Consider the following 27,665-nt stretch of genomic DNA (forward strand, 5'->3'; position numbering starts at 1 on the left):
ATGATAATCCCTTCAGCATTAACAGCATTACGTCAGTATTCAATATCAAGTTTGCAGTATCAGTACCTGTTCATTTTATTGCACAGAGATTACAGCTGAAAGATTTGTCAATTGAGAATTCCTTTCAGCACACTACAGCACTAGAAATGTATTTTTCTAAAATTAAAACAGAAAATGCTGGAAATACTCAGCAGGTCAGGCAGCATCTGTGGAGAGAGAGAACAGAATTAATGTTTCAGATCGATGACCTTTCCTCAGAACTGGAAAAGGTTAGAGATGTAACCGGTTTTAAGCAAGTACAAAGGTACGAAAAGAGGGGAGGGGGAGGAAAGAACAAAAGGGAAGCTCTGTGATCGGGTGGAAGGCAGGAGAGATTAAATGACAAAATGTACCTTTTTTGATAGGTCAAAATGGACTCCTCAAGGTGATTTCATAGCATCCAACAGTGATGAGTGTACAGCCAGCCTGATGTACGCGGTGAACCTGAAACAATCAGGCTCGGTCTCGTTTGAATATCTGTATCCAGACAGCAGCATATACTTTGATTTTTTTGTAAGTAATGTATCAACTGTCTGTTGAACAATGTTACGGACTTTTTATATGTGGAGCACTGATGTTTCTTTGAATATAAATTGTTACCTCTGAAACAGAAAATGAACGTCAGTGGTCTCGGAAACATGGAACCTCTGCAGCTAGTTTCATCGTCCTTTCTTCAGAAGAAAATAAAAGGAGATGCACAAGAAACAGGAAACAACCTTGGCTTGCAAATGTGAATCCCATAAAATTGCAAAGATGAAAGTAGATTGCATTTTTAATTTAAAATTAACTTAATTTGAAAAACAAATTTGTGGCATTTAAAGGGACATTGCTGTTCTAATAAAGTGATATGCAATGGTGCAATTGTTCAGCTAGAGCAGTCAAGGATGGGCAAATACGATTTGGCCCATCAAAGTTTGTCCCAATATTATCTTAACTCTCCCAACCCAGTATCCAATATGCAATTTGAAAAAATGCCACACAAAAATCAAGTATATGCTATTGAAAATATACAGTTCACATCTTTCTGGACAGTGCATCTGTGTGGTACCAAGGAGTCCTAATAAAACTGAAGGTCAATGGGGATCGGAGGAAAACTCATCTGTGGCTGGAGTCATACCTTACACAAAGGACGATGGTTGTGGTTGTTGGAGAATAATCATCCCAGCCCCAAGTCATCGCTGCAGGAGTTGCTCAGGGCATGCTTCTGGTATCGTCATAATCAGTGAATACTAATAGTTTTACAATATCACTGTCCATTGAATATGAAAAAGTGCCACGAGTGCCTCCAAAGTCAACCGAGTTAATCACAATTTGTGATTCCCATTTTCTGAGCCATGACACTCGTTCCTTTTGACTTCTGGCTGCTTCTGATAATATATTTAATTTTAAAGTTTCCATGGGCTGTTTTGATCTGTAGGTAATATTTATCCCACTTTGGCTCCCATCAATTATTACAATTTTGGCTAATTCCCAACACTCTTTATATTCTGCAAAAGTTAGCTTCCACAGGCAGACCTGCTGTTCCTGTTAACTGAAGTCTGATTTTTTGTACTAAATATTTGGGACAGTGTTGCTGCAGGGTGAACACTGAATCATTCCTAATGCTCGTGTGCAGGCATGAAATGATTGGCTTAGGGTAGGCACCAGAAATAAAATGGCTTACATACCATGTGTTATAGATCTCTCTGAACTGGTAAAACACTGCATTACCAGACTGTATAGCATAAGCTACAAACTGCCAAATTGTATTTCTTAAAAAGTAAGATTTTACAAAAGCAAGAATGCAGCAGCTTATAAACATAACAAATACTGTACTTAACATGACCATCGGTTCCCAAACAACAGAAGTGCCAAAGTTTAGTACATTTCTTCAGAACTTTTGAACATGAGTCCGCAATGAAAATCTTTACATGAGAAATGAACCTCATTGAACCACTGTGCACTCAGCTTGTATAGTGGCAGAGTGAAGTAGGACACTTAAGAACATGAGCTACCAGTCATTTTTTTTATGTCCAAGCTAGTACAAAGATAAAAATGTATATTACACAATCAAAACTGCCATTCAAAATATATTTCAATGGCACAAGTTGTCCTAAAACAACCCAAACCAGTGCATTACTCCTTTAAATCAGTACAGTCTAATCAATAATTAAAGTGCAATTTTTTTCCATTAAATTGTTTCTGGAAATACCAAATCTTTTGCATCTGATCATCAAATTTAGCTGATATAATTTTACTGAGTTGTAAAACTTTGATTTTAATAAATACTCCACATGACCTATAAAGCCAAAATAGTTAAACAGGGAACATCATGCTGACAGAGATGAGATTTACCCCTGAAGGAGTGGTAATGGATTTTCCAGTACCACTGACAGATGTATTGCCAGAAAAAAACACTTCCTTCCATAGTTCATATTTGCCCGGCAGTAGATTTTATGCCTGGTGGCATCTACTTCACTCCGCGGTCTCTGGTGTACATATTCAGAAGATTTTCTTTTTTTTTTAAAGTGCAGTATCGGCCCATCTATTTGCCTTGCTGGAGTTCTCCTGTTGAAGATCAGGCCCTGAGATGTACTCATCAGCAGGAGTCACAACAAAACTGCTGTTAACTTACTGGGATCAGAACAGCATCCAATGCTTAATCCGCAATAAGAAAGGCATTAACAAAAAAAGCAAAGGGGCTTTGAGCAAGAAGTTGGTATCATTGCATACCTGCCTTTTTGTTAACAGGCTAGTCTCTTTCCTCATCATGCTTGTAGTAACTTCTCAATTCCCTGTACTTTCACACTTGGATAAATGTAATGCTTTGTGTTAAAAACAAAAACAGAAAATGCTGGTAACACTCAGCAGGTCAGTCAGCACCTGTGGAGATAACAGATGGATTGAAGTTTCAGGGGTGGACCTTTCATCTGACAGAGTCCACCCTGAAAAGTTAACTGCTCGCTCCACAGATGCGACCGACCTGCTGAGTGTTTCCAGCATTTTCTGCTTTTGTTTCCGATTTCCAGCAGTTCTTTTTGTTTTTCGCAGTGTTGGTGTATTTTGGATTGTTAGCACCCAGATGCACGGTTGCTGTGTCCCCGAAATGATAGCCAATGAGGTTATTGGACAAAGTAGCACTCGCTTGCCTAATCTTGCTCCACAAGACACATAGTTAAAATTGTTGCTTACATACCTTATTAAGTGATTTTTGTAGTGAAATTATTCAATTTTATACAGGAATAATGTGCTATTAAGTTAATAAAGGAAGGAAAAAATCAGCAATCTGATGGCAGATGGCCATAAGTATGATTCACTAGTGGGCTCCAGTTTGAAAATCTATGCTTTATAAAAAGATATAAAATACAAATAGTAACACAAGGCTATACATTCATTCACATACAAAATAATGCATAATAGTGAAAAAATGAATGAAATTTGGGATATTGTCAAGAAGATTGTTAGAAAATCCTCCAGACTAAAACTGAATGGGACTAAGCATATCTGCAGATACCAACTGAGGGCATTGCCAGCGGAACACCACTACTGTTAGTATGAGCATCTTTTCCTCCTTAACAAATCCCAGTATTTAATAAAAAGCAAAAATTGCTAGTGAAAAGTAAGAGATAGAGAAATAATAGGTAAATTCATTCTGTACTGTATGCCTCTAGCTAAATGCAGTAATTCTTTCTCCTCAGGTTCAGAATGATCAGTGTCAAGCAATGGACGGTGAATCGAAATGGCTAAGAAGCACAGAAAGGAATGAATGGAATCAGCATACAGTAGGTGTTGAGATCTGAAAGTTGTATTAAAAATATTTTCAGCCCCTGTTCTTTAGTCCTCCCTGTGGCTTTTCAGTTTTCACATATTTCTTAGGTATTGAAACTCCTCACAGTACTCAATAATGCAAACAGGCTGATCTGCAGCAGTGTGAGTATTGACTCTGTTTGAATTATAATTTGGCAGAATGGTGATATTTCTATACCTGCAGCACATTAGATTTATACATCTACTTCCTATTTATTATATTACCCCCCCCCCCCATCTCTATGGCTGTTGATTGACGTTGAAAGATTTTATGCTACAAGGAAAATATCTGTTAGTATTATGGAACGTTATTCCCTGCACTGAAAATGTGAGAACGCGGTGTTCCTCCAACTCTGTGGCCAGAATTTGCAGGGTGTCAGTGGGCCCGATCGGTGGCGGGTTGGATGAGAAAGTGGGTTTTTTTGACAGCGGGTCGGGACCCTGCTGTCAACCCGCCGCCACACGCCTTTCTCAATGTCAGGTCTGTCGTCGCTGAGCAGACCCGACAGGTAGCAACAGGAGACCCAATTAATCTCATTTTTGCCTTGTTGACAGATCATTAACAGGCTTTTTTAACTTAACTTTTCACTTTAGCTTCATGGCCACGGGAACCACACTGTTTGGAGACCATGGCAGTCAACCTGAGGCGGGAGTTCAGTGGCCATTGCTCCAGCTGATTCCTTGACGGATTCAAATGTACAGTAAAAGCTCCTGCCTGACAGATCATCACTTTCCTCAGCCACAAGCTGTTTCTCAGTCCATTTGCAGCACAGATTCTGCAGGCTTTCCACTCTCCACTCTCACCTCATTGGAAGAACTCTCTCACCATTGACAGAATGCTTTTGTCATTTCTACTTCACCTGCCATCTATTCCATCAGCATGGGTGCCCTTTATACTGTCTCACCTTGGTCCTCAGAATCTGCCCATGATTAGCCCCAGGTACATCAGCAACAACACCAACCTTCTCTGCAATCACCGGATGCTGCACAGGACAGAGGGCATCAGCACCCGAGCACATTGCTGCCTGGGTGGCCAGGGATGGCCTCACCATGGCCAGATTTACTTCACTTGATGCTGTACACCCTGGCTGCCACATGATGCACCAGGTTGGCACCACCTCACAACAACACCGTAAAGCATCCCTATAATGGGCCAGAAATTCCAGGCCAGAAGCGTGAGTGCGCTCGGGGTACTCACGCTTCTGGCCGTTGGAAATGCCGGCGTTCAGCAGGAACAGCGCATGCGGGGAACGCCGGCATTTCCAGACCTCGAGCACGTGCGACTGCACAGGCAGCGCTTGCGCAGTGAACTTCGTGGATTTCATTCATGAAATCCGTGAGGGTAAGTCCTCAGAACTTACACTGAAAAAAAGCAAGTGTAAAGTGGTTCATTGGCTGCGGAGGAAGATATATTTTATCGTGGAGCTTTTGAAATGCAATATTTTTGTTTGGGAAAGGGAGGGAAGTTATTTTAAGAAATTTTAAGTAAGTTTTAAAGTTAAAATTTTTTTTTTTTTTAAAGGGTTTTCAGAACGGTAGGTAGAAGGAGCAATTGTGGCTGTGTGAATGGAATGTGAGAATGAGTTATGTATGTATGTCCACATATATTCCTTTACGTATATGTATGTATGTTTTATATTCCTTTACTATGAATGTATGTTTTTAATTATTATTTTCCAACAAGTTACTTTCTCTGAAAGTCATAATTAAATAATACATTCATACACATAAGTAAAGGAATATATACATAACACGCAAAGGAATATATACAGACATACATACTTTCAGAAGCTCCACGATAAGAAATATCTTCCTCCGCAGCCTCTGTAGCAACTGTACCCATGCTTTTTTCATGTGTAAGTTGTAATGACTGGACCTCACTGAAAGCATTAATGAAAGCGGCGAATTATACTGCGCACGCGCTGCCTGTGCAGTCGCACGCGTTCTGCCTCTGAACCCCTTCGTTCAGAGGACAGGAAATGCCGGTTTTCCCCACATGCACTGTGCATGCTGAAAACCGGCATTTCATCCGGCCAGATGCGTAAGTACCCCGACCGTACTAGCGCATTTGGAAGGGAATTATTGGGCCAACATTTTACATGTCAATAAAATAAAAAATTTAACACTTGCACCACTTGCCCCCTCGCACCTGCGACTGAGGGTCCAAGGAGGTGCATTGCGCAAGAGGTCATCATCGGACGTATCCTCACACTGTTCCCTTTGGGGAACTGTATGAAGTGGTGGAAGGATTTATGGCCGTGATTAACGCTCATTCCGTGACCATCTTTGAACCAGCCATTAGGGTGGTTAGTCCTATGGCGGGAGGGTTTTACGGGCTCCCACAACCCATCTGAGGGGGGGGGGGCGGCCACCAACACCCACGGACGCAAGTATCCCGCTGGATGTCCACCCAGAATTTAAAGTTGGAGCTCCGACTCCACTTGCCGGGACTGCCTGGAGTGGGGTTCAAAACCCTACTCCTTCTGGCCCAGCGGCGGGGATGCTTACTGCTACGCAAAAGGCCCACTCCGCACAAAAGGTGACACCCATACGTTTCCTGCGCCTTTTCCCTCCCCGTGACTGGAGCCCTATGCTGCCATTTCACGTTGCTAATCGGATTGGGCCTTTGTCATAGCGGTAGGATCCCTGCCGCTGGGCCAGATCAGGGTAGGGTTTCGAACCCCGCTCCAGACAGTCCCGGCAAGTGGAGTCGGAGCTCCGGCTCTAAATTCTGGGTTGACATCCAGTGGGATATTTGCGTCCGTGGGTGTGGGTGGCCCCCCCTCCTTGTATAGCTTGTGGGAGCCCGTAAAACCCTCCCGCCATAGGACTAACCGCCCTAATGGCTGATTCAAAGATGGTTACGGTCACGGAATGAGCGTTAATCACGGCCATAAATCCTTCCACCACTTCATACAGTTCCCCAAAGGGAACAGTGTGAAGACACGTATGACGACGACATTGCTAAATAAATAAATGGAATTAAAAAAATTCTTTTAGGGCTTTTAAAAGTCTTTAAATTGCTTTAATTCTCTTTAAAACTACTTCAGATTACTCAAAATAATGTAAACATTTTAAAAAGTTTATAAAAGTTACCAAAATCTTCAAAAAACTTCCAAAAACCTATTTAAACTGCTGCTTTGCATGTAAAAAAGCAAAGCAGCTTGACAGAAACATTGGGGGCGTGTCCAGTGAAACTGAGACCTCAAGGGGCGTGTCTCACTTACACTGCACGCTCCTGGGTCTGCGCTGGCTGCGCTCCTGGGCGGCGTGACGTCATACGCTGCCTGGGATTCTTGCTTCAGTTTCTGGAAGTGCAGGCGTCCCTGGAGCTGATCGGCAGGAGCGCGGGGTAAGTGCAAATACGGGGCTTGCACGCGCTGCAAGCCCCGTTCTGGAATTTCTGGCCCAATGTCCAAGCCATTCCTTCCACACTCACCACCATTGCAGGGTGGGGTGGGGGGAGGGGGTATTGTTATGTCCCACCATTCACTGCAACTCACTAAGCCACTTCCAATGATGACCTGTGCAATGTGCAACCAGGCTCTGCTGGTGTCCTGGGGAGGTCTCTTCTGCCCATGGGAAGGGAAGAGGACCTCCCTGCATGCTGTGACCCCATCCATAAGCATATGGAGGGAGTCATGGGAGAACCTGGGTGCAGCCCTGCACCTCTGTGCAGTCATTGTCACTTCAATGCTGTAGAACACTGACAGCACAAATGTCAAAAGAAAGATGGCCATGGTCCCTTTAAGGAAACCGGCTGACATCATCAGACCCACTTCCTGTAATTGGACCGGGAAATGCGCTGGATGGGCTTATCAACGGAAAGTCATTTCACAGAGCGGGATGGAGCCAGCAGCGGGGTCGGGACCCGCCATCGACATCGCCTGCCCCAGACCCGCCGAGGTGAGCAAAATCCCAGCCTGTGTTCTTCCAACTCTGGCCTCTTGTGCATTCCCCACTTCCTTTGCCCCACCATTGGCAGTCGTGCTTTCAGCCGTCTAGGTCCGAATCTTTGGAATTCCCTCCCCAAACCCTTTTGCCTCTCCACCTCTCTCTCCTTTAAGACGTTGCTAAAAACCTACTTCTTTGACCAAATGTTTGCCCACCTGTCCTAATGTCTCCTTTGGATCGGTGTCAATTTCTGACTGATTATGCTCCTGTAAAGTGCCTTGGGATGTTTTACTATGTTAAAGGCACTATATAAATGCAATGTGGTCATTATCACATTGCTGTTTGTGGGAGCTTGCGCAAATTGGCTGCTGTGTTTCCCACATTACAACAGTGACTACACTTCAAAAATACTTTATTGGCTGTAAAGCGCTTTGAGACGTCCGGTGGTCGTGAAAGGTGCTATATAAATGCAAGTCTTTCTTTCTTTTAATCTATTTATTTTGTCCACTGGTTAACGACATGTGTTTGAAAGCCGGCTGCCTGTGGTTAAAAAATAGAATGACTGTTAAAATGAAGGCAGGCAGCTTCATGCTAATATTTAAATGACCAACCCGCTCCCCGTGAGCGGATTGGTCGCCCACCCCTCGTCACACCTCTGTTAAAGCTGGAAGTGAGCAGGTTTGAGGTGGGATCGGATCCTGTTCCAGAATTTTTGCATTTTAACCTCTGACACAATCCCAACCCACCCATCTTTTGAAGTTAAGATTCAGCACCCTGTGCCTCAGGTGGACAGCAATCTTTGGCACCCAGGGTCACAAACCCCATAGCAAAGTAGTCCAAAGTGCAGGCGAGGAGTTGGAAAACCATATCAATGTACACACTATCTCCCAAAGAACACTGGATGTTCAGAGGCCTCAGTTGGTCTCCTAAGGTTGGTCTAAGCACCATAACATTCACTTAAGTAGGACACAAAAGCATGTATGGCACATTGTTCTATTTCAATCCCCTCTGAAGTATCAGCTTACTTCTTGTTCGGATGAGCAGCTGAAGGAAGCTTTTAAAAGAAAGATGCTTTGTGAGAAAAATAGCAGGATACAGTCAATGGACATTGTTGTCCATCAACCTCAAGCTGCTGATGGCCACGATGGGGGTGTGTACCTCGAGCGCAGCATCCTCAAATGGGCAGCCCTGCTCCTGTGCTCTCTGCTCTCTATTGCCCATGAAGCAATTTTGTGTTCTGCAAGGATTTATTGCAGTTCCCCTTTAAGTGTGAGCAGTCTCACCTATAAGCCTTGCTGTTTTGCCAAGTATCCTGTTCCTGGCATCGGTGAGATTCCTGCGCACATGCCAATTTACATAGAAGGAATGATGATAAGTTAACCCTGTGAAATTGCAGAAATTCAACTCTGCTGTCCAAGTATGTGTGGCCCATGAGCACATGGCATATAGTGCTGCCCACACTGCATCAAGACCAGAACATCGACCCTCCTGTGACCATTGTTCCCATTTACCGTTCCATTTACGCAAATGGTTCAATTCTGGTATTTTCATTTTTAAAAGGAAAACTTTGGTGGAAGATAATTTTGCAAAGGAGCACAAATGGTAAATGTCATGCCGTGAAGGTGCCGTGCTTTTTAAATTATAGGGGAAATGTGCAGCCCAGGAGAATAAATCTCACCCGTGTTGTTGCCATTTTCCTCCCTTCTGCTTCAAAAGTAAAAAGACATTGCTAAACATTGTACCGTGTTGTCCTTATTTCGCTGGAAGACGGAAGTTTAAATAAATGGAAATGCCTCCACACCCATCTGGACAAACATGTTTTAAACACAAGAGGATGTTTCATAGCGTCAGCTGGTGCCCACACAGGTTCTGCTCTTCACTTTGGCTCTTTCAAAGTAAAATAAGCAGGGTGTTGCTGAGTGACAGCTGATGACCAAAGAGTTGGTTTTAATCCTAGTCAGTGTTCTACTGAGAGTGCTTAGTATTCACCGGCAAAAGCTATTACCCTTAATGAGTGTTAAATAGCACGATTTGAATGACAGTCAATATTTACTGTGCAATACAACATAAAAAATAAATGCTTTATTGTCTTTTGAAAAGGCTGCCAGTAAAGAAAATGTATTACAGTCACGCAATGCACATTGTCCCAGAAATTCGGGTCCCAACGCGTGAGTACGGACGGAGTACTCACGCGTGGACCCGATGGAAGTGCCGGAATCTTGCATGCACTACGCATGCGCGGGAAACCGGCACTTCTGATCCTCTGAACCAAGGGGTTCAGAGGTCGAACGCGTGCGCGTGGGAGTCTGCGCGTGCGCGTTGAACTTCCTTTTTTTCAGGTTTTAACGTGCAGGTAAGTCTGTACATTTTAGAAATGTAAAGAGCAGCCGTAAGGACTTCATTTTCAAAGGTAAGTGGTCAATTATTTAAAATTAAAACATTTTTTCCACAGGTTTTTTACTTTTAAATACTTTAAAGCAAGGTAAGTTTATTTTTAGCCCCGTTTTTTTATAAAATTATTTTTTCCAAAAATTTAAATTTTTGTTTAAAATAGTTATTTAATGTCATTTATAGTTTATTTACAAAGTGTGATGTTTTTTAAAAATTTATTTGAAGGTAAAGGACAGTTTTACAGCCTCAGCATTTATACGTTTTGACAGGTCTATCTGTCAAGACTTATGAATGGAGCATTCCCTGCTCCGATTGGCTGCCTGTTGCTCACGTGATCCCAGGGGACGCTTCGCACTAACTACGCCCCTGGGACACGCCAGCATAGCGCGCCGGCCTCTGGGACAGGCCTCGGAGAGGAATTCCACGCAGGCCAAGAGGTCAACTGCCGGCGCGCTAGGTAAGTGTAGGTCGGGGGCTTGCACCCGCGGGAAGCCCCCGACCCAAATTTCTGGGCCAATATCTTCATTACTCCCATTTCTTTTTTGAGAAATTATTTTCTTTTTAAAGTCATGAGCCATTTTACAATTCACAAGGATAGGCTGGAGACTGACTCCTGGGCTTATTGCTAGTACTGCTCGACAGCTCATCACAAGGAGGTATACGAGAGCAGTCCAGAGTGCTAGCCATTTTGTTTTTAAGGCTTGACTCACCGACCACGATGATACAGCTCAAGTCAGAAACTGAAATGGGGATGGAGGGACACTCCATATCTTTTGATGAAAAGAGTAGAACATTTACAGCACCGAGCTTCTTATCTTTTTAACTGGAATCTTAAATGCACATTGAGCCAAAAGAAGCAGAAAAGAATAGTTGAACTATTGCACTCTTCAAAGAAGAACAAACATTTTGTGATTTTGTTTTGCACTCGTGGAGGTGCAACACATCTATGCATCTTGTGACCTGACACCTTGAACCCCCTCCCCCCGCCTTCCACACCCCCCACACTGTATCTGTGGAGGACAGTGGTGGTGCGGTAAAGGCTGCCCTCCAATAGCCGTTACACTGTTTGCAGTTGATTTTAATGTTGAAGAACGTGTGTCATCATCAATATACTTTCGTACAAAAAACTTAGGCCTAGAAATTCAGTAGGCCTAGCGCCCCATTTGGGGTGCTGGAGGGCCTAGCGCCGGAGTTATGGCCAGTTTAAAAATTCCCTGGGGCCCTGGAATCGGCGGTAGACCGGTAGCGCTGCGCCGGCACCGATGACGTCATCGGTGTGTGCAGCGTCCCGGTTGCCATGCCAACGGGCCCCAGCGCCGAAATTCAGTTGCGGCCGCCTCGCCCGTGGCAGCCGCAACTAAGACTCTGGCAACAGAGTCTTACACGACTTTGCGCCAGCGCATAAAGGTGGAGCGGCGGCCGGCCGCCTGCCCGCACCTCCCTCCCCGGACTCCCCCCCCCCCCCCCCCCCCCCCCCCCCGCCCCGCGGAACAGATGCTTCTCGGCTGCGAGCCCGGCACTTCCCTGAGGTGCCGGGCTCATTTTTGTGGCGATTTTACCGGCCAGCGGGCGGGTGCAGGCAGCTCCTCCTTAACTGAAGGAGGAGGCCTGCACTTCCCGAGCCTGCTGCACCACATCGGGCGCCGCAGCGCCGGAAAAGCGCCGCAATGCGGCGCGTAGCGCCAGTTTTCAGGCGCAAACACCCTTCAGTAGCGCCGGCAGCCGTTTGGGCGCGGCGCTACTGAATTTTTGGCGCGCGCAGGGGGACTTAGCGTCGGCGCTAACTTTCCGGCGCTAAAGCCCTGGCGCGGCGCCAACTGAATTTCTAGGCCTTAGTTCCAAATGATTAACTTTGGCATCTTTTTATTCACTTTGCTCTTTTTGCTAATTTTAAATATTTTTTTGCGTAAACAACAAAAGGGAAATGGGTTTACAGTAAGTAGCTCCAGCTGAAGACCCTCCACACATGCAGTGGGTCAGATAGCTGCCACCTGTACAGTCATTTCTATTAGGGCTGGAGCCTTAACTGTCCTCTTTCAGAGAGAGCTTTGTGCATGGCAGGATATCTGCATGTGCACAAGAGAGTGGGAAGAGGAGAATCCCTGCTTTGTAAATGTTGGTCCGCAATTTGTGGTCAGAGGCATTCGCCGCTGGCCCCCGAAGTAAGCTTCCCACAAAGGCCTCGTGATCTCCGTGGTGAGAAGTTTGGCTTTTCAGTCGAAATCAACGTAGTACAGTGGGAGTTCCATGGCGCAAGCTGCTGTGATGTCAACAAGCAGCCAAACACAATGCAGAATTCTAACAGACCAAGAACCAGGAAGTGAGTGAGCTCCCTGGATTCTAACTTTTTAAAAATGGTATAGAGAGCAAAAAAAAAATTGGGACACTCACATGGGGAAAAGTTAAACCTAAAATAAAGATGAAAAAAAATTTTAAAAAGTAAAAACATTTTTTAACGTCTCTTAAAAATGTTAATTTTTATTAAAATGGATAAATTTGATATTCCACAAAATTAAAATGAGTTTTTCAGGGTCATTACGTTTGTTTAGCAGTAGTTGTTATTCAGATCACCATTAAAAATCCAGTTACACCTCATTGGAATGGGTCTAACTTTTTATGTGGTTTTTAACACCGATATTTATTCAGAAAAGCGGAAGTTTTAGTCAGATCAGTGATTTCACTGATTGGCGGCTGTGGGGGTGTTGGGGGCGGGGATCCACAGTGCAGCCTGTGGAGGAGCAGTGAATGACAGACTGCAACTTCAGGATTTCCACGTTCGGCGGCGCACGCGCTAAATCCTAAAGTTGCAGTCAGTTTCATAGAAACATAGAAACATAGAAGATAGGAGCAGGAGTAGGCCATTTGGCCCCTCGAGCCTGCTCTGCCATTCAATGCGATCATGGCTGATCATCCAAATTCAGTACCCTGTCCCTGCTTTCTCCCTATAGCCCTTGATCCCCTTAGCCTTAAGAAATATATCCAACTCCTTCTTCAATATATTTAATGAATTGGCCTCTACTGCCTTCTGTGGTAGAGAATTCCACAGGTTCACCACTCTTTGGGTGAAGAAATTCCTCCTCATCCCTGTCCTAAATGGCTTACCCCTTATCCTTAGACTGTGACCCCTGGTTCTGGACTCCCCAACCATCAGGAACATCCTTCCTGCATCTAGTCTATCTAGTCCTGTTAGAATTTTATAAGTTTCAATGAGATCCCCTCTCATTCCTCTAAACTCCAGCGAGTACAAGCCCAGTCGACCCAATCTCTCCTCATATGTCATTCCTGCCATCCCAGGTATCAGCCTGGTGAATCTTCGCTGCACTCCTTCCATGGCAAGAACATCCTTCCTCAGATAAGGTGATCAAAACTGCACACAATACTCAAGATGTGGTTTTCAACGGCGAAATGACGGCGAACGCTGCCAGTTCGCTGTCACCTGGAGCGCAAGTTCCAGGCCATTTACTCTGAGTGCGGGTAGGTCAAAAAAGAGCCCGGGGGTCAAAAGGACCACTTGAGCATTTTTGTAAAGCATGTTTGACATCTCAATGGATTTGCATCCGCACAAGACCGCACAAAATGGAGGAGAAGCCTCCAGGAAGGCGCCGAACACCTCGAGTCTCTTCGCCGGGAGCAAGCGGAAGCCAAGCGCAGGCAACGCAAGGAGCGCACGTCAACCCAAGCACCCCACCCACCCGCCCCTTCAACCACCGTCTGCCCCACCTGTGACAGAGACTGTAGATCCCGCATTGGACTCATCAGTCACCTGAGAACTCATTTTTAATGTGGAAGCAAGTCATCCTCGGTTCCGAGGGGCTGCCGAAGAAGAAGAAGATTCCATGCAATTTCACACTGAGGTGTTCGGAAACTACCGCCTCCCGGAAGTCTCACTCCGTTTCCCTCCTATATCTGGTTGGCCTTGACACCTGAATTCCAGTGCAAGTGTCGCATTGGTGCAAAGTCACAATCACTTTGCACCAACGCTACACCTGCAGTGGAACTGCATCCTATGATTCTATGGGATAGATTTTCAACTTACTACGCAAGCGTAGAACTGTCGTTGTGGATTGGCTGAAATCAATGGAAATGGCGGTTTCTGTAACATGTGGCTGATCCACAACGGCAGTTTTATGCCCGGGCGGCACATTGAAAATCTGCCCCTATAACTCTTCAGTCACAGTATCTATCCATGGTATGGCCGTCTGACTTATATAAATCTTGGCCTAGAAATTGGGTTTTGGCTTAGCCAGGGCTTTAGCGCCGGAAGTTAGTGCCGGTGCTAAGTCCCCCTGTGCGCGCCAAAAATTCAGTAGCGCCGCGCCCAAACGGCTGCCGGCGCTACTGAAGGGTCTTAGCGCCTGGAAAAGGGCGCTAACTGCCGTTTAGCGCCGCAATTCCGGCGCTGCGGCACCCGATGCGGTGCGGCAGGCTGGGGAAGTGCAGGCCTCCTCCTTCCGTTAAGGAGGAGCTGCCTGCACCCGGCCGCGGCCCGCGCAAATCTGTTTAAAAATGAGCCCGGCACCTCGGACAAGTGCCGGGCTTGCATCTGTTCCGGGGGGGAGAAGTCCGGGGAGGGAGCTGCGGGCAGGCGGCCGGCGGGGAAAGCGGCCGGCCACCGCGGGGCCTTTAATGCGCTGGCGCAAACTCATGTTGGACTCTGTTGCCAGAGTCTTAGTTGCGGCTGCCACGGGCGAGGCGGCCGCAACTGAATTTCGGCGCTGGGGCCCGTCGGCATGGCAACCGGGACGCTGCGCACACCGATGACGTCATCGGTGCCGGCGCAGCGCTACCGGTGCAACGCCGCTTTAGGGCCCCAGGGAATTTTTCAACTGGCCATAACTCTGGCGCTAGTCCCTCTAGCGCCTCAAAAGCGGCGCTAAGGCTAGTGAATTTCTAGGCCCTTATCTTTTATATTTTCAGGATCATGTGCTGCTATTCATTCCAGATTTTGTAATGTGCTCTCTTTTTTTCTTAAAAGGTGAAGCTGAATCGTGGCAATAATGTCTTGTACTGGCGAACAACCGGGTTTTCACTGGGTATGAGAGTGCCAAAGCCTGCTCTCATCAGAAACATTTTTATCACAGGTACGTTGAAAGCCAGACTGAACCAATGAAATAGCCTATTTTAAAAGAAGTGATTCATGATGGAAACAATTCCTTGAGCCTGCTTGTTAGGTGGTTCTGTGAGACAATAACAGAATAATGGTCATTTGGGAAGTGGGTGGCTGGAAGAACGGGAACGGTAGCATAGCGGTACTGTTACTGGACTAGTAATTCAGAGGCCTGGACTAATGATCCAGAGACAAGAGTTCAAACAGGACCATACCTTTTAATCTAGCAATAACCTGCTTGAAACGTTTTTGTAAGGACAATTATTGCGCACTGATCCCACCACGGCAGCTGGGGAATTTAAGTTAATTTAATTTAATAAATCTGGAATAAAAAGCTAGTAGCAGTAATGGCGGCCACGCAACTACCAGATTGTCCAAAAACCCATCGGCTTCACTAATGTCCTTTAGGGAAGGAAATCTGCCGTCCTTACCCAGTCTGGTCTATATGTGACTCCAGACCCACAGCAATGTGGTTGACTCTTAACTGCCCTCTGAAATGGCCTAGCAAGCCACTCAGTTGTCGAGAAGGTGACTCACCACCACTTTCTGAAGGGCAATTAGAGAGGGGCAATAAATGCTGGCCATGCCAGTGACTCCCACATCCTGTGAATGAATTTAAAAAATAGCAGAAAGCAGTCTGACTTGTGAAAGAAAGCTTCAAGCGGTTTGTTCTGGTGACCTAAACAGCTAGATTGTGTTTGCTATATTTAATTCACTGCCTCCAGGGTATCTATGAATATATATTTTCATGTAAACTGGGTACAATAGTGTAATGGTTATGATAATGGGCTCAAAACCCACATTCAGAATTGAATTAAATCAATCTGGTAATTTGTGGGTTGGCACCAGGAAAGTAAAATGACCATGAAAGCTGCCAGATTGTTCTGATGTCAAGACCAACTGGTTCACTAATGCCCTTCAGGTAAGTGAACTTCCCTCTTCCTTTCAGGTTGGCCTACATGTAAGTTCCATCCCACGCTATGGGGGTTAAATTCAACCTCGACGGGGGCGCAAAATGGGTGGTACAACCCTCCCGATTTTCCTTTCCATTGAAGTCGAATATGAGACAATTGGGCAGGTTGGGGTACACGTCTATGAAGGAGCCCACCCGATTTTTCAATATTTGCTGCTGCCAAGCAATCCAGTGCGCCTTGATACAGACCCAGGAAAAGCTCCCCTTTATTGCCTTCTAAAGTGGCCACGCAAGCCTCTCTGTTGTTAAAAACTTTTGCAACTCACTTGCCACCACCACCTTCTCAGGGCAACTAGAGATGGGCTTTAAATGTGGCCTTACCAGCATTTCCCACATCCTCAGAACAATTTTATTTTAAAAAGAGACGAATAAAAAGTTAGAAATTGGAGAGGTCATTGAATTTGATACTCGGTGGCATTCACCTTCTTCTCTGTGTTGGTGAGTGTAATCAAGGTCGATGGCTAATCTGGCTTGAGATCATACGGTTGTGTTGTGTACAGGTTTACTGATACAGAACCATACCTTTTAATCTAGCAATGACCTGCTTGAAAAGTTTTTTTTAAGGACAGCTATTGTGCACTATTCCCTCGTACCATTTTCAGTGGCTTAGTGAGGATCTTAATCTCGAGTCACTGCAGGTTTATCACATGGTGCCCTTTTTCCATAAACAACATGGCCACCAGCAGCAGGACCTAGGTTATCAATAAAAACCCTGTATCAGTTGTTTTTGACATGAGATCTTGTGACTGGTAGAAAGGTATTATATATGTAATTTTTGCAGTGTCACTGGGTCACTCTGTTTCTGGGACAGAATAACAGATTACTGAAATGTACAGCTTTTGTGATGTGTCTAAAAATGATGTGGGGGAGGATTAAATGACTATGATGGAAAAGGTTCTTTGAGGCATAAAATCCTCCCTTGTTTTGAAAGGTTTGAAAATAGTTTTTTTTTAATGCTCTTACAGAATGCTCATACATATTTTCTGATAGTGAAATGTGGCATTTGCCAGTAGCAATTTTTAAACTTCCTGAATGACCAAATAGAATTGTGTTGAGCTGAAAATGTATTATTTTCCGAGCAGTAATTTATTACAGATCACTACTTTTGACTGTTTGGTGAGCTGGTGTTGCACATGCGCAGCCACTTTGTATTCCTTCATGTGTGAAAATTATTGGTGTCACACTGCACGGTTTCAGCCCCATAGAGTTTTCTGGCAATCAAATGCTGATTATTTTGTACACAATTCTTCTTGATGCAACTTTGTACACAATTCTTCTTGATGCAACTTTGTAATATTCATAATGACATGAATCTCCCTGCAGTCTACCATTCTCATTCACAATGGAACAGGGCCTCATGAAGCAAAGCAAATTGAATGTGATAAATGAGAGTTATTAAATATATACAACCAAGGAACTATATCAGTCTAGGCCTCCCTATACTGGAATATTCTTTTTCTACACAGCCACCATTTTTTTTAATGCAACACATATGTGACAATATAGAGATTAAAATATATTTTTTAAATGCTCGGAACATGATTTTCCCCTCCTGTTCTTAGGAAGACCTTTGAGAACATAACCATGTACACTGATCTTCAAACTAATTGGCCTTGTGAGCTTTGCACACTAGTAATAAAATAAATTATAAATATTGCAATAATGTCAGCCACAGTTGTTAGCATTTGTGTGAGTTTTAGATATGACGACATCCCCAAGAGCTAAAGGCTCATCCCACAACTGATTTGCTTTCATTGATTTTTTTTTACTATCTTATTTTCCTTCAGTCTCCCCTTTAATTTTCTCCACTTCGCCTTTCTGCCTTGAAGGCAGTGATTTACGCTAGAAAGTGATCCCACGAGTGGTGGTAGACTTCTGGGACTTAACCCAAATGGCCACTCTTCATGTGTGAGGCAAGATGGTGTGTGTTGGCACATCATTAAACTATGGTGCCATCGCAACCGAAAATGATCCTATCCTCACCTAGCATTTGCATGTGCGCACTTCCAAAAAGCAATCAAAGATCAGTGATCAGGAGCAGGAATCCAGGGATACTGAAACCAATTCTAGTTGCTGCACATCATTAGTGGCTGAGATTGGTCAACTTAGCAGAGACTGAGAATCAGAGTTGGATCGTTCCTGGCCTTTATAATTTAATGTGTACAAAATGGTGCATTTACTCACTAAGGTAATTTAAACAAGTGTTGATCAAGCTTTTCATTAAGATCAATGGTTGGACTCCTGTTTAGAAAAAGTTGGAAATGTATTTGTTCATAATGTTTAACCCATCCACAGTGCACATCGTTTTGACAACAGTCAACAGAAAAATTAGCCGCTGAGAGTAAACTTGTATGTTAGATTGGCTCAGTTGGTAGCAAGGTTGTGGTTGGAGCCCAGCTTAAGTGCGTAGTCTAGGCTGACACTCCAGTGTACCATTGAGGGAGGTGCTCAACTTTGGATAAAATGTTAAACTAAAGTCCTGTCTACCATTCTGATAGTTCAGCTGGGTGTTAAAGATCCCATAACGTGGGGTTGAAGAAGAACAGCAAGTTCTCTTAATGTCCTGCACAACGGTACTCTCTCAACCAATACTATGTAAAAACAGATTGACTGGTTATTCATCGCATTGCTGTTTGTGCGAGGTTGTTACCAGAGGAATTGTCGTGTTTGACTACATTGGACTTCAAACGTACTATGAAAAGCACTTTGAGACATTTTGATGAGAAAGACGCAATATGAATCCAAGTATATTATTATTGTAAACTTTTTTGAGATTGGGAACGTAAATTGGGTGCAGATGGCACCGACTGTATTTGTTAAATTGTTACAGGAGAAAGTACAATGTGCTTAAGATACCATGAACATGCTTTGAGTCCATGCACATTTCTGCACTGAAGAGAAAATTAGCCAATAAAATTTATGTGACAAAATACCTGTTCCTAGATACACAAGAGATAGACATCTTGTTTAATTAATCAGTCAACCCTTTGTCTTCCTTTGTCATCAGTTCTCTGGTTCTGTTTATTTTTAAGGGGTGGCCTATACGTCGGAATGTTTTCCTTGTAAACCAGGTACTTTCAATGCAAAACCAGGATCCTCCCATTGTGACTTATGCCCAAGAAACACCTATTCGCCAAGAAGAGCGACCTCATGTCTAAAATGTGATAAAGATCAATATTCAGGTAATATGGTACTGAAGTAATAAGTGAACTCGTTATTAATTGTACCATACCCTAATTACATTAATATATTACTTTGGCAGCTAAGCATTCACACCACCATCAGCAGAGGAACACGATGTTACTAGCACACAAACACATAAAGCAGTCATCTAGAATTGCTCTCTCCATGGAGGTGTTGGTCCATTTATTTTAAACAGGCTAACGCCTCTGCTAAAATGGCAAAGAGAGGAATTTCACACACACACACGTTAAGCGTCAAGCTAATATCCCACAGCTTAATTTCAGGGCTTTGGCCTTTTGTCCATTTGATATGAAAAGAGGGAAATTAAGGCTGTTACTTCATATGTACAAGAAGGTTTATCCATTGAATACCTTTATGTCCTTCTGCCATATACAATTTTGGGATTTACAAATGTTAATAAAGAGGGGCCACCTCAGGTTTTTCCATCTTTCTCATTTTTATTTCATTGATGTTCTCACATTTCCACTTTCTTTCCTGAATGCATGTAATTTAGCTGGAGCACAGTTTGATGGGACCTGAGTTCTCTATTGGACTTCATCCAAGTGGAACTTCCTCACTTATGAGCCTAGAAAGTGAGAGTTGGCAGCTTATTTGACAGCAGGGGCCCATCACAACCAGTCTGATCCTGTCCTTATCTGACAATCGCACAAACCTGGTGTAATCTCTGTTGAAAGGGCTTACTTTCCAAACTAGAAGGTCAATAATCCAATGGCTTGACACCCTGAGCCATAGCTCTTTGAATTAGCCAGCAGTTTGTTCCTGAAACTGACTCCCTTATTACTGTAAGGCAGTCACATGAACCAAGGCGGCAAAAAAAAATGGTTGCCTTTGCTCTGACTCCTTGCCCCTTTGTAATGCTTTCCCCCATGTTGTCTGAACTGATGCTTCTGCTGCTACAGCCCAAAATTGCGAAGAATAAAATTGTTCAAAATTATCTGTGTATTGGCTTGCTCCTCAAGTGTATTTGTACTACAAATAATTTGAGATCTATTCTAGATTGTAGTTTTGTTTGGGTTTATTACTCAAGATTGGATCTAGGTTGTTGCCCATGCTTAGATTCCACAGTATTCATCTACTTGTGTCTTTTTTGAATCAGAACCTGGTTTAGGAACATGCAAGAAACGAAATCCATGCTCAGTGAAGGACTATTTCTCGACACATACACCATGTGATTTGGAAGGAATGGTAATTCTCTTACATAGTTTTGCGGAATGTTCTATTCTACATCAAGCAACCCCACATATATACTTACAACTTACTTAGATGTACTAAACTTTAAAACGCTTTTCGGAAGACATGTTGGTAGAGTCGGGCTGATAACGCAATGTGCCTGTTTCACTGATGTGCATCAAGCACTGGCTCGCTGTATTACCAAGTACGGAGGCCTGAGGTCTACCACATGCCCAGTCTACACCGCAAACCTCAATGTGACCGGACAGTGCATAGCCTGTGCAGAAATTGGGCAGATTGGCCCTTGGTTTAACGACTCACCCCTCAGTCCCACTCAGTCCTGCACGAAAGTCTCAGCCTAGATTATGTAATCAAGTCCTGGATTGGGGCTTGAGCCCACCAACTTCTGACTCAGAGAGCAAGAGTTGCTACCACTGAGCCAAGACTGATATATTGGCCCGGTATTTACAGGGAGACAGGGAGGAAGCGGGGGCGACTGTCAATGACCGGGATGCCCAGAAATACTGGAAAGGCATAGGCCCTGCCCAGTTTAACAGCAGGTCCTCATATGAATTTTTTTTGCTCAGTTTCCCGCACAGGCAGCCAGCGAGATTGAGGGGCTGGCTGGCTGGCTGTCGGGTGGGAAAGCCTGCTGTATAAGGCTGCAGTCAGGGACCGGAGAGGAGGGAGAGATCGCATGGGGAGATCGCTTGCGGGGGTGGGGGGGGGGGAGACATCGGATCACGGGGGTTTTTGGCAGATCGTGGAGGGCAAGGCATTGGATGGCGGAGGGGGAGTGGGGGTCGCCTGATTACGGGGGTGAGATACCGGATCGTGGAGGCATAAGGGAGAATTTCTACCCAAAATTCACAAAAATATGCCCGGAATTCAGAAATTTGAATGACGACCAAAAACTCCCATACCTACTAGGGGAAGAGAGAAATTGTGTAACCTTAGCGGCACACTATGTTACAGCTTGCCATAAACAGAGGGACAACCACTAAATATAAGAAAAGAGTATATACAAATTATATGAATGTATATTTATACACTCAGGGATATATCTGTTTATACACTGTATGGATAGATCTGTATTTTTTGTGTTCAACCATGAATGTTTTTCGATGCTTTGGCAACATAAGATGTACCTTGTCATGCCAATAAAGCGATTTGAATTGAATTGAATTGAGGTGGGGGTTGGCTGATCGCGGGGAGGGAGGCAGATCACAGCGGGTGAGGTTGGGGGCCAGGGGGAAACACTCCTGCTCCTCCTAGCCCACAAGCAGTGCTGGAAAAGCACTTACTTGCTGGATACGGCAATTCTCGCCTCCCTTCAGCTGCCGAGCTTCCCTGGGGATTAAATTCACATTAAATCCACACGGCTGCTAAAATCTGAGGCACACAGCTTCATTAACATATTATAATTACCGACCCGCCCTCTCGCAGGCAGGTTACTCACCCGACCCCCAGCCAGCCCCGGTTAAACCTGAAGTAGGCGTGTCTGCGACGGGTTGGGGTCGGATTTCCCATTTTTAAGAAATTAAGGAAGAGAAAGAGGTAGAGAAAACACACCTGCACAGTTCACATCTGGAGTAAATAAAGAGACATCTCTTTTTGACACCAATCTAAGTTTACTATTCAAGTTATCCAAACAGTGGAGTTGATTTTGACTTTTGTGTGACCAACCGGCAGAGTGCGTCAGCCATTCGCCCACACTTGAAGCGATGAGATGGTCGTGATTTTGAGGCCTGGCCTCATTTACATCTGGCTGGCGCCAAATGGGAACATCACGAGGCCTATTAATATTGGGCCGACCCGTCCACCAGCAAAGGAAGCTCGGGGGAGGATCGCAATTGCAGAGATGGTGGTGGGGTCGGGGGGCGGGGATGTGTTCCTGCTGCAGCAAAAGCCCAGATTATTTTTGCGGGGCCTAGAGTAGGCTGGGCCTCTTTGGCTTCATCGCCCATGGAACTGATCAGAATCTGTATAGTACATGCTCCGACCAGTTCCAACCTAAAATGGCAATCGGGGCTCTGTTTACATCAGAGAACCCTGATTTTCATATTAAAAGGGGCCTATCGACTGGAACAGGTAAGCACTTTGGACAAAAGCAAAATACTGCGGATGCTGGAAATCTGAAATAAAAACAGAAAATGCTGGAAATACTCAGGTCAGGCAGCATCTGTAGAGAGAGATACAGAGTTAATGTTTAGGGTCGATGACCCTTCGTCAGAAGCACTTTGGACACCTGGCAGTAGGCCCCTTTCAAAATGGTGGCGGCTGCATCTTCGGGGTTAATAGGGCTATTAATACCAGGTGAAGCAGTTGAAAATCAACTCCAGTATCCTTCAGGGTTTTTCCAAAGTTGGGTTTCCACCTCACTGATCCTTCTCTTAGGTCCATCTCCGTGGCAACCCCACTTAAAATTTACTCTGAACAGGAATTCAAATTCAGCCTGGACTACTAGGGTGAAAATCTCTTCCCTCTGCCTGCTGTAAAGGTCTTATATGATTTAAACTCTAGCACTTCTACCTCACTTCCGAAGGGTTGGGGAAAACCACAGTACAGAAGTCCCAACAAATTGCCACTAAATTAACAATGCTGTTCAGAAAGGCCTGAAGGACAGCTGGTAATTTGGGGTGATAACGATGATTGGATTACCACACACAGATGGAGTACAGGGATAACAACAGAAAACGCTGGAAAAACTCAGCAGGCCAGGCAACAAGTGGAGAGAGAAACAGAGTCAATGTTTCGGGTCGAAACCCTTCTACAGAAGTGAGAAAAAAAGGCAGGAAATGAAACAGATTAAAAGGCAGTTTGGGGGCTGGGAAATGGGGGAGGGGAAGAAAGAAGAGACATTAAGAGATATTCAAGGTGAGACGAGATAGTAATGGGACTAGTAAAGAGACAAAGGATGGCTCCAGATGAAGTGTGAAATGCGCTGGCAGAGTGAAAGACAGCTGCCATGTGGGAGAGAGAGGAAAAAAAGGGAAAAAGCACAAACCAAAAGTGTGGATAAAAAATATAAAAATATAATAGGGGCCGAGGTTATGATCTGAAATTGTTGAACTCGATATTGAGTCCGGAAGGCTGTAAAGTGCCGAATCAGAAGATGAGGTGCTGCTCCTCGAGTACAGGGAGCTTTACTCTAAATCTGGGCTGTGAAATGCCTGATTTGGGAGTGTTTAATGAGTGCTCATAGTGCGGGGTGGGGGGCGTTCTATTCCCAGCATTGATGCACTTTGATAACTATAACTATTTAGTAAGAAAAAGAATCCAAGTTACCGAACATTTACAACAACTTGATTAACAAACATCTGAACAAAACAAAAGAAACAATATTATATCTTCAGTTTATTGTAAGTTTTTTTTAGGTTGGAATGATAGCCTGAGACACTAAAGGTAACTTTTTCTCTTCCTCGATGTTTGATCTTCCAGACTCAGATCATGTACAAATGGATTGAGCCCAAACTCTGCAGTGAAGATGCCAAGGGAGCAGTGAAACTTCCTGCCTCAGGAGCCAAGAAACCATGCCCGCCTTGTAACCCGGGCTTTGTCCCAGTCAATGCTACTGGCTGTCAGCCTTGTCAATATGGCTTTTACTCAGATGGGTCTAATGGTAAAATTAGTGCATTCTTTTCTTTTTTTTTTAGCCAAGGATGCATGAAACGTACCTTGTGTAAGAAAAACTTGTGAACTTGCAGAGCTTTATAAAGAGAGTGATGCAGTTAGTATCATTTTATCAGCTAGAAGTAGGCCTGAACTGAGATTAAAAAATCCAGGTAAGCCGACCATTAGGATTCAGGAATGGCTGTGTAATAAAATAAATTGGATCCATAAGTACAAAAGCAAAATACCGCGGATGCTGGAAATCTGAAATAAAAACAGAAAATGCTGGAAATACTCAGCAGGTCAAGCAGCATCTGTAGAGAGAGAAACAAAGGGCATGGAGGCGGGACAGCCGGTAAACTCGGAGAAAGTGGGGGCAGATGGCAAAGCCGCCCGCATCCCGCCTCTGTGCCCTTTTGCCAGGAGGTGGGAAGATGTGCAGCTTTGGGTCCCATCTCCTGGAGGCGGGAAAGGCATTTAATCCTTTTAACTGCCTGTTAACAGGTAGTTAACAGGCAGAAAAAAGGATTAGTGCCATTTTACCTTCACAGGTGAAGGCTTCCTGACCTCTGAGAACCCCGCCGGGTTGGAGGAGACGTGGAGGAGGTCTACGGTGGTCAGAGGCACCTGGAAGTAAGATGTAGAGGTGAGTGATGGGTGCAAGTGTGGAGTGGTAACTATGCAAGGTGAGTGATAAGTTTTAAAAAGTGTTCACTTACCTTGTTTTCTGTCTACAGCCTTCAGCCGCGGTGGATCGGGAGAGCCGACATCCTGCTTGTCAATTTCACAGAATGGCTGTTGGAACCTCCGTTCCAATGGCCATGTGAAATTTGCAAATTTGAAAGGTTTGATGAGTTTTGAACACAAGGTCTCATCAAACTAAAGAGATTGTCAGTGTTTGACAGCTTCACAGAGCTGTCAAACGATGACATTTCTTCTAAGAAGTCTGTCAGTGACTTCCTCCCTAACTGGCCTGCTGAGCCCACAGGGTGGGCTTAAGAAGCTCAATCAGAGGCGGGACATTGACACGACAAGCAGCTGTCCCGCCTTCAACTCGCCTCCATTCACAAAATCTAGCCCAACGTTTCAGGTCGATGACCCTTCGTAGAACAGTTCTGCCGAAGGGCCATCGACCTGAAACGTTGGTCTGGATTTTCATTGGGCCGTGGAGTCGGGATTGGAGGCGTGTGGGGGTTTAAAATCCCGAAATCGGGGGTCCCGACCCCATCCCGTCCCCAACCCGCCTCCATGCCAGTTTCAAAGGAGGCGGGTACCCGTCCCGCACTGGGATCCGCCTCCCCAAGGCGGGAAAGGGATTAGTGCCAATTAACTGCTTGTTAACAGGTAGCTAACAGGCAGTTTTTAGCCTAATCCCTATTTTTATTGTTGAAATGTGGGATTCCTGACGGCTCCAAACCACGACAAGTTAGCGAGGCGGGCCGTCAGGATGAAGGGCTTGGAGGGGTCGAGAGTCAGGTGAGTGATGGGTGCATGAGTGCAGAGGTAAGTGTGTTTGGTCTGTGTAAAGTGTTTAAAGAAGTTCTACTAACCTTTACTTACCTTTACAGCCTTCCTTCCTTCAGGTCTTGGGAGTCCCTCATCTCACCGGCACAGAAAGCAGAATGGTCGCCAACTGTCAAAATCTGCAGCCTCTGCTTTCTGTTCCGGGGAGATCTCTAAATCATCCTGAGAGGAAGGAATTAACCTGGAGTACAGATTGTCAGTGTTTGACAGCTTCAAACAGCTGTGAAACGCTGATATTTCATCTATCAAAAGGTCTTGACAGATGAAATATCAATCTGTGATGTCACCTGTTGCCGGGTAGCCCTTAATTGGCCTGCTGGGTGGGCTCAACAAGGTCAATCAAGTCAAAATCGCGTGGGTTGGCTAGAACTCGATGGAGGCGGGACTACAACCCCACAAGTTGTAGTCTTGCCTCCTACCCGACTCCTCAGTGAAAATCCAGCCCGTTAACTCTGTTTCTCTCTCTACAGATGCTGCCTGACCTGCTGAGTATTTCCAGCATTTTCTGTTTTTATTTTGGATCCATAAGTAATTGGCTTAGATACTGTTTGCGAGCCTATGCCTCGGCCCATGCTCTGGAATTCTCTCCCTAAACCCCTCTGTCACTCCACCCCCCTCTCCTTTAAGACCTTTCTTAAAACTCACCTCTTTGACCAAACGTTTGGTCAGTCATCCTAATATCTCCTTCTTTGACTTGGCATTTGCTTTTTTTGCTTATGCCTCTGTGAAGGACCTAGGATGAGTTTATTTCTATATTAAAGGGGCTGTACAAATGCAAGGTTCTTGTTTCTTCTTCTACATCATCAGATGACAACTACCTGGACACAGCTGAAATAAAGTACAATCAAATTTTAATTCCCTAAATTGTTTCATGTAAGTGGCTCGTTGTTTTGGCTCAGTGCTTCCCCTTGGCGACTGTCTGATTCACGTGTTGTAGTGCCTAATCGTGCTCCTTCTATGCACTCCTCTTCGCTGGTTGCTGATTGTCAGAGGGGAGCCTTTTGGGCTTGAGGTGACCCTCCTTGTGTTGGGTCACGAGACAGCCCTGCAAACCATTGTTGCTGTGGCTGTCTGCTTGGTCCTCACTGCTTTCCTGCGCATGTGCTTATGTTTGAGCTGGGTGACTGGATGTTGCATCACCCCGGCAGGCAGCAGCCTTATCTGTGCTTGGTCCATCCATGCCCCTGTTGCTGGGCACAGCCTCCGCTTATCCTGTGTAGAAGCAGACCTACAGCCAGAATTTTTTTTAAATTCATTTATGGGATCTGGGCGTCACTGGCAATGCCAGCATTTATTGCCCATTCCTAGTTGCCCTTGAGAAGGTGGTGGTGAGCTGCCTTCTTGAACCGCTGCAGTCCGTGTGGTGATGGTACTCCCACAGTGCTGTTAGGGAGGGCGTTCCTGCCTTTGTCCTTCTAGGTGGAAGAGGTCGCGGGTTTGGGAGGTGCTACCGAAGAAGCCTTGGTGAGTTGCTGCAGTGCATCTTGTAGATGGTACACACTGCAGCCACGGTACGCCGGTGGTGGAGGGAGTGAATGTTTAAGGTGGTGGATGGGGTACCAATCAAGCGGACTGCTTTGTCCTGGATGGTGTTGAGCTTCTTGAGTGTTGTTGGAGCTGCACTCATCCAGGCAAGTGAAGAGTATTCTGGTGGAAAGGCTTTGGGGAGTCAGGAGGTGAGACACTCGCCACAGAATGCCTAGCCTCTGACCTGCTCTTGTTGCCACAGTATTATGTGGCTGGTCCAGTTAAGTTTCTGGTTAATGGTGATCCCCAGGATGTTGATAGTGGGGGACTTGGCGATGGAGGTCAGTGAAGCCATCTCCATCTGACCTCCAGCATATTGAAGCCTGACAGAACAGCCTTTTGGAGATTACAGCTCAAGGCCTCCATAGCAGTCATAGGGCATTCAGAAGAGATCCTTCCACTGTGGAAAGGTCCCAGATGGTGGGAGTGGCAGCTCCT

General features: G+C 45.0%; 1 protein-coding gene across 2 annotated transcripts in view; it reads left to right on the top strand.

The window, feature by feature from the left end:
- Window positions 1-27,665, top strand: part of elapor1 (endosome-lysosome associated apoptosis and autophagy regulator 1) — a 143,731-nt gene that overhangs the window by 50,576 nt on the left and 65,490 nt on the right. For both annotated transcript variants that reach the window (XM_086011319.1, XM_086011318.1), the window contains exons 4-9: window positions 405-552; window positions 3,717-3,800; window positions 15,086-15,191; window positions 19,223-19,372; window positions 20,491-20,579; window positions 24,006-24,186. In XM_086011319.1, coding sequence (XP_085867445.1) covers window positions 405-552; window positions 3,717-3,800; window positions 15,086-15,191; window positions 19,223-19,372; window positions 20,491-20,579; window positions 24,006-24,186 — 758 coding nt within the window. The remainder of the gene's footprint in view (window positions 1-404; window positions 553-3,716; window positions 3,801-15,085; window positions 15,192-19,222; window positions 19,373-20,490; window positions 20,580-24,005; window positions 24,187-27,665) is intronic.

This window comes from Somniosus microcephalus, chromosome 18 (genome assembly GCF_052327205.1).
Source record: "Somniosus microcephalus isolate GS21.2 chromosome 18, FLI_Smic_1.0, whole genome shotgun sequence".
Lineage (NCBI taxonomy): Eukaryota > Metazoa > Chordata > Chondrichthyes > Squaliformes > Somniosidae > Somniosus > Somniosus microcephalus.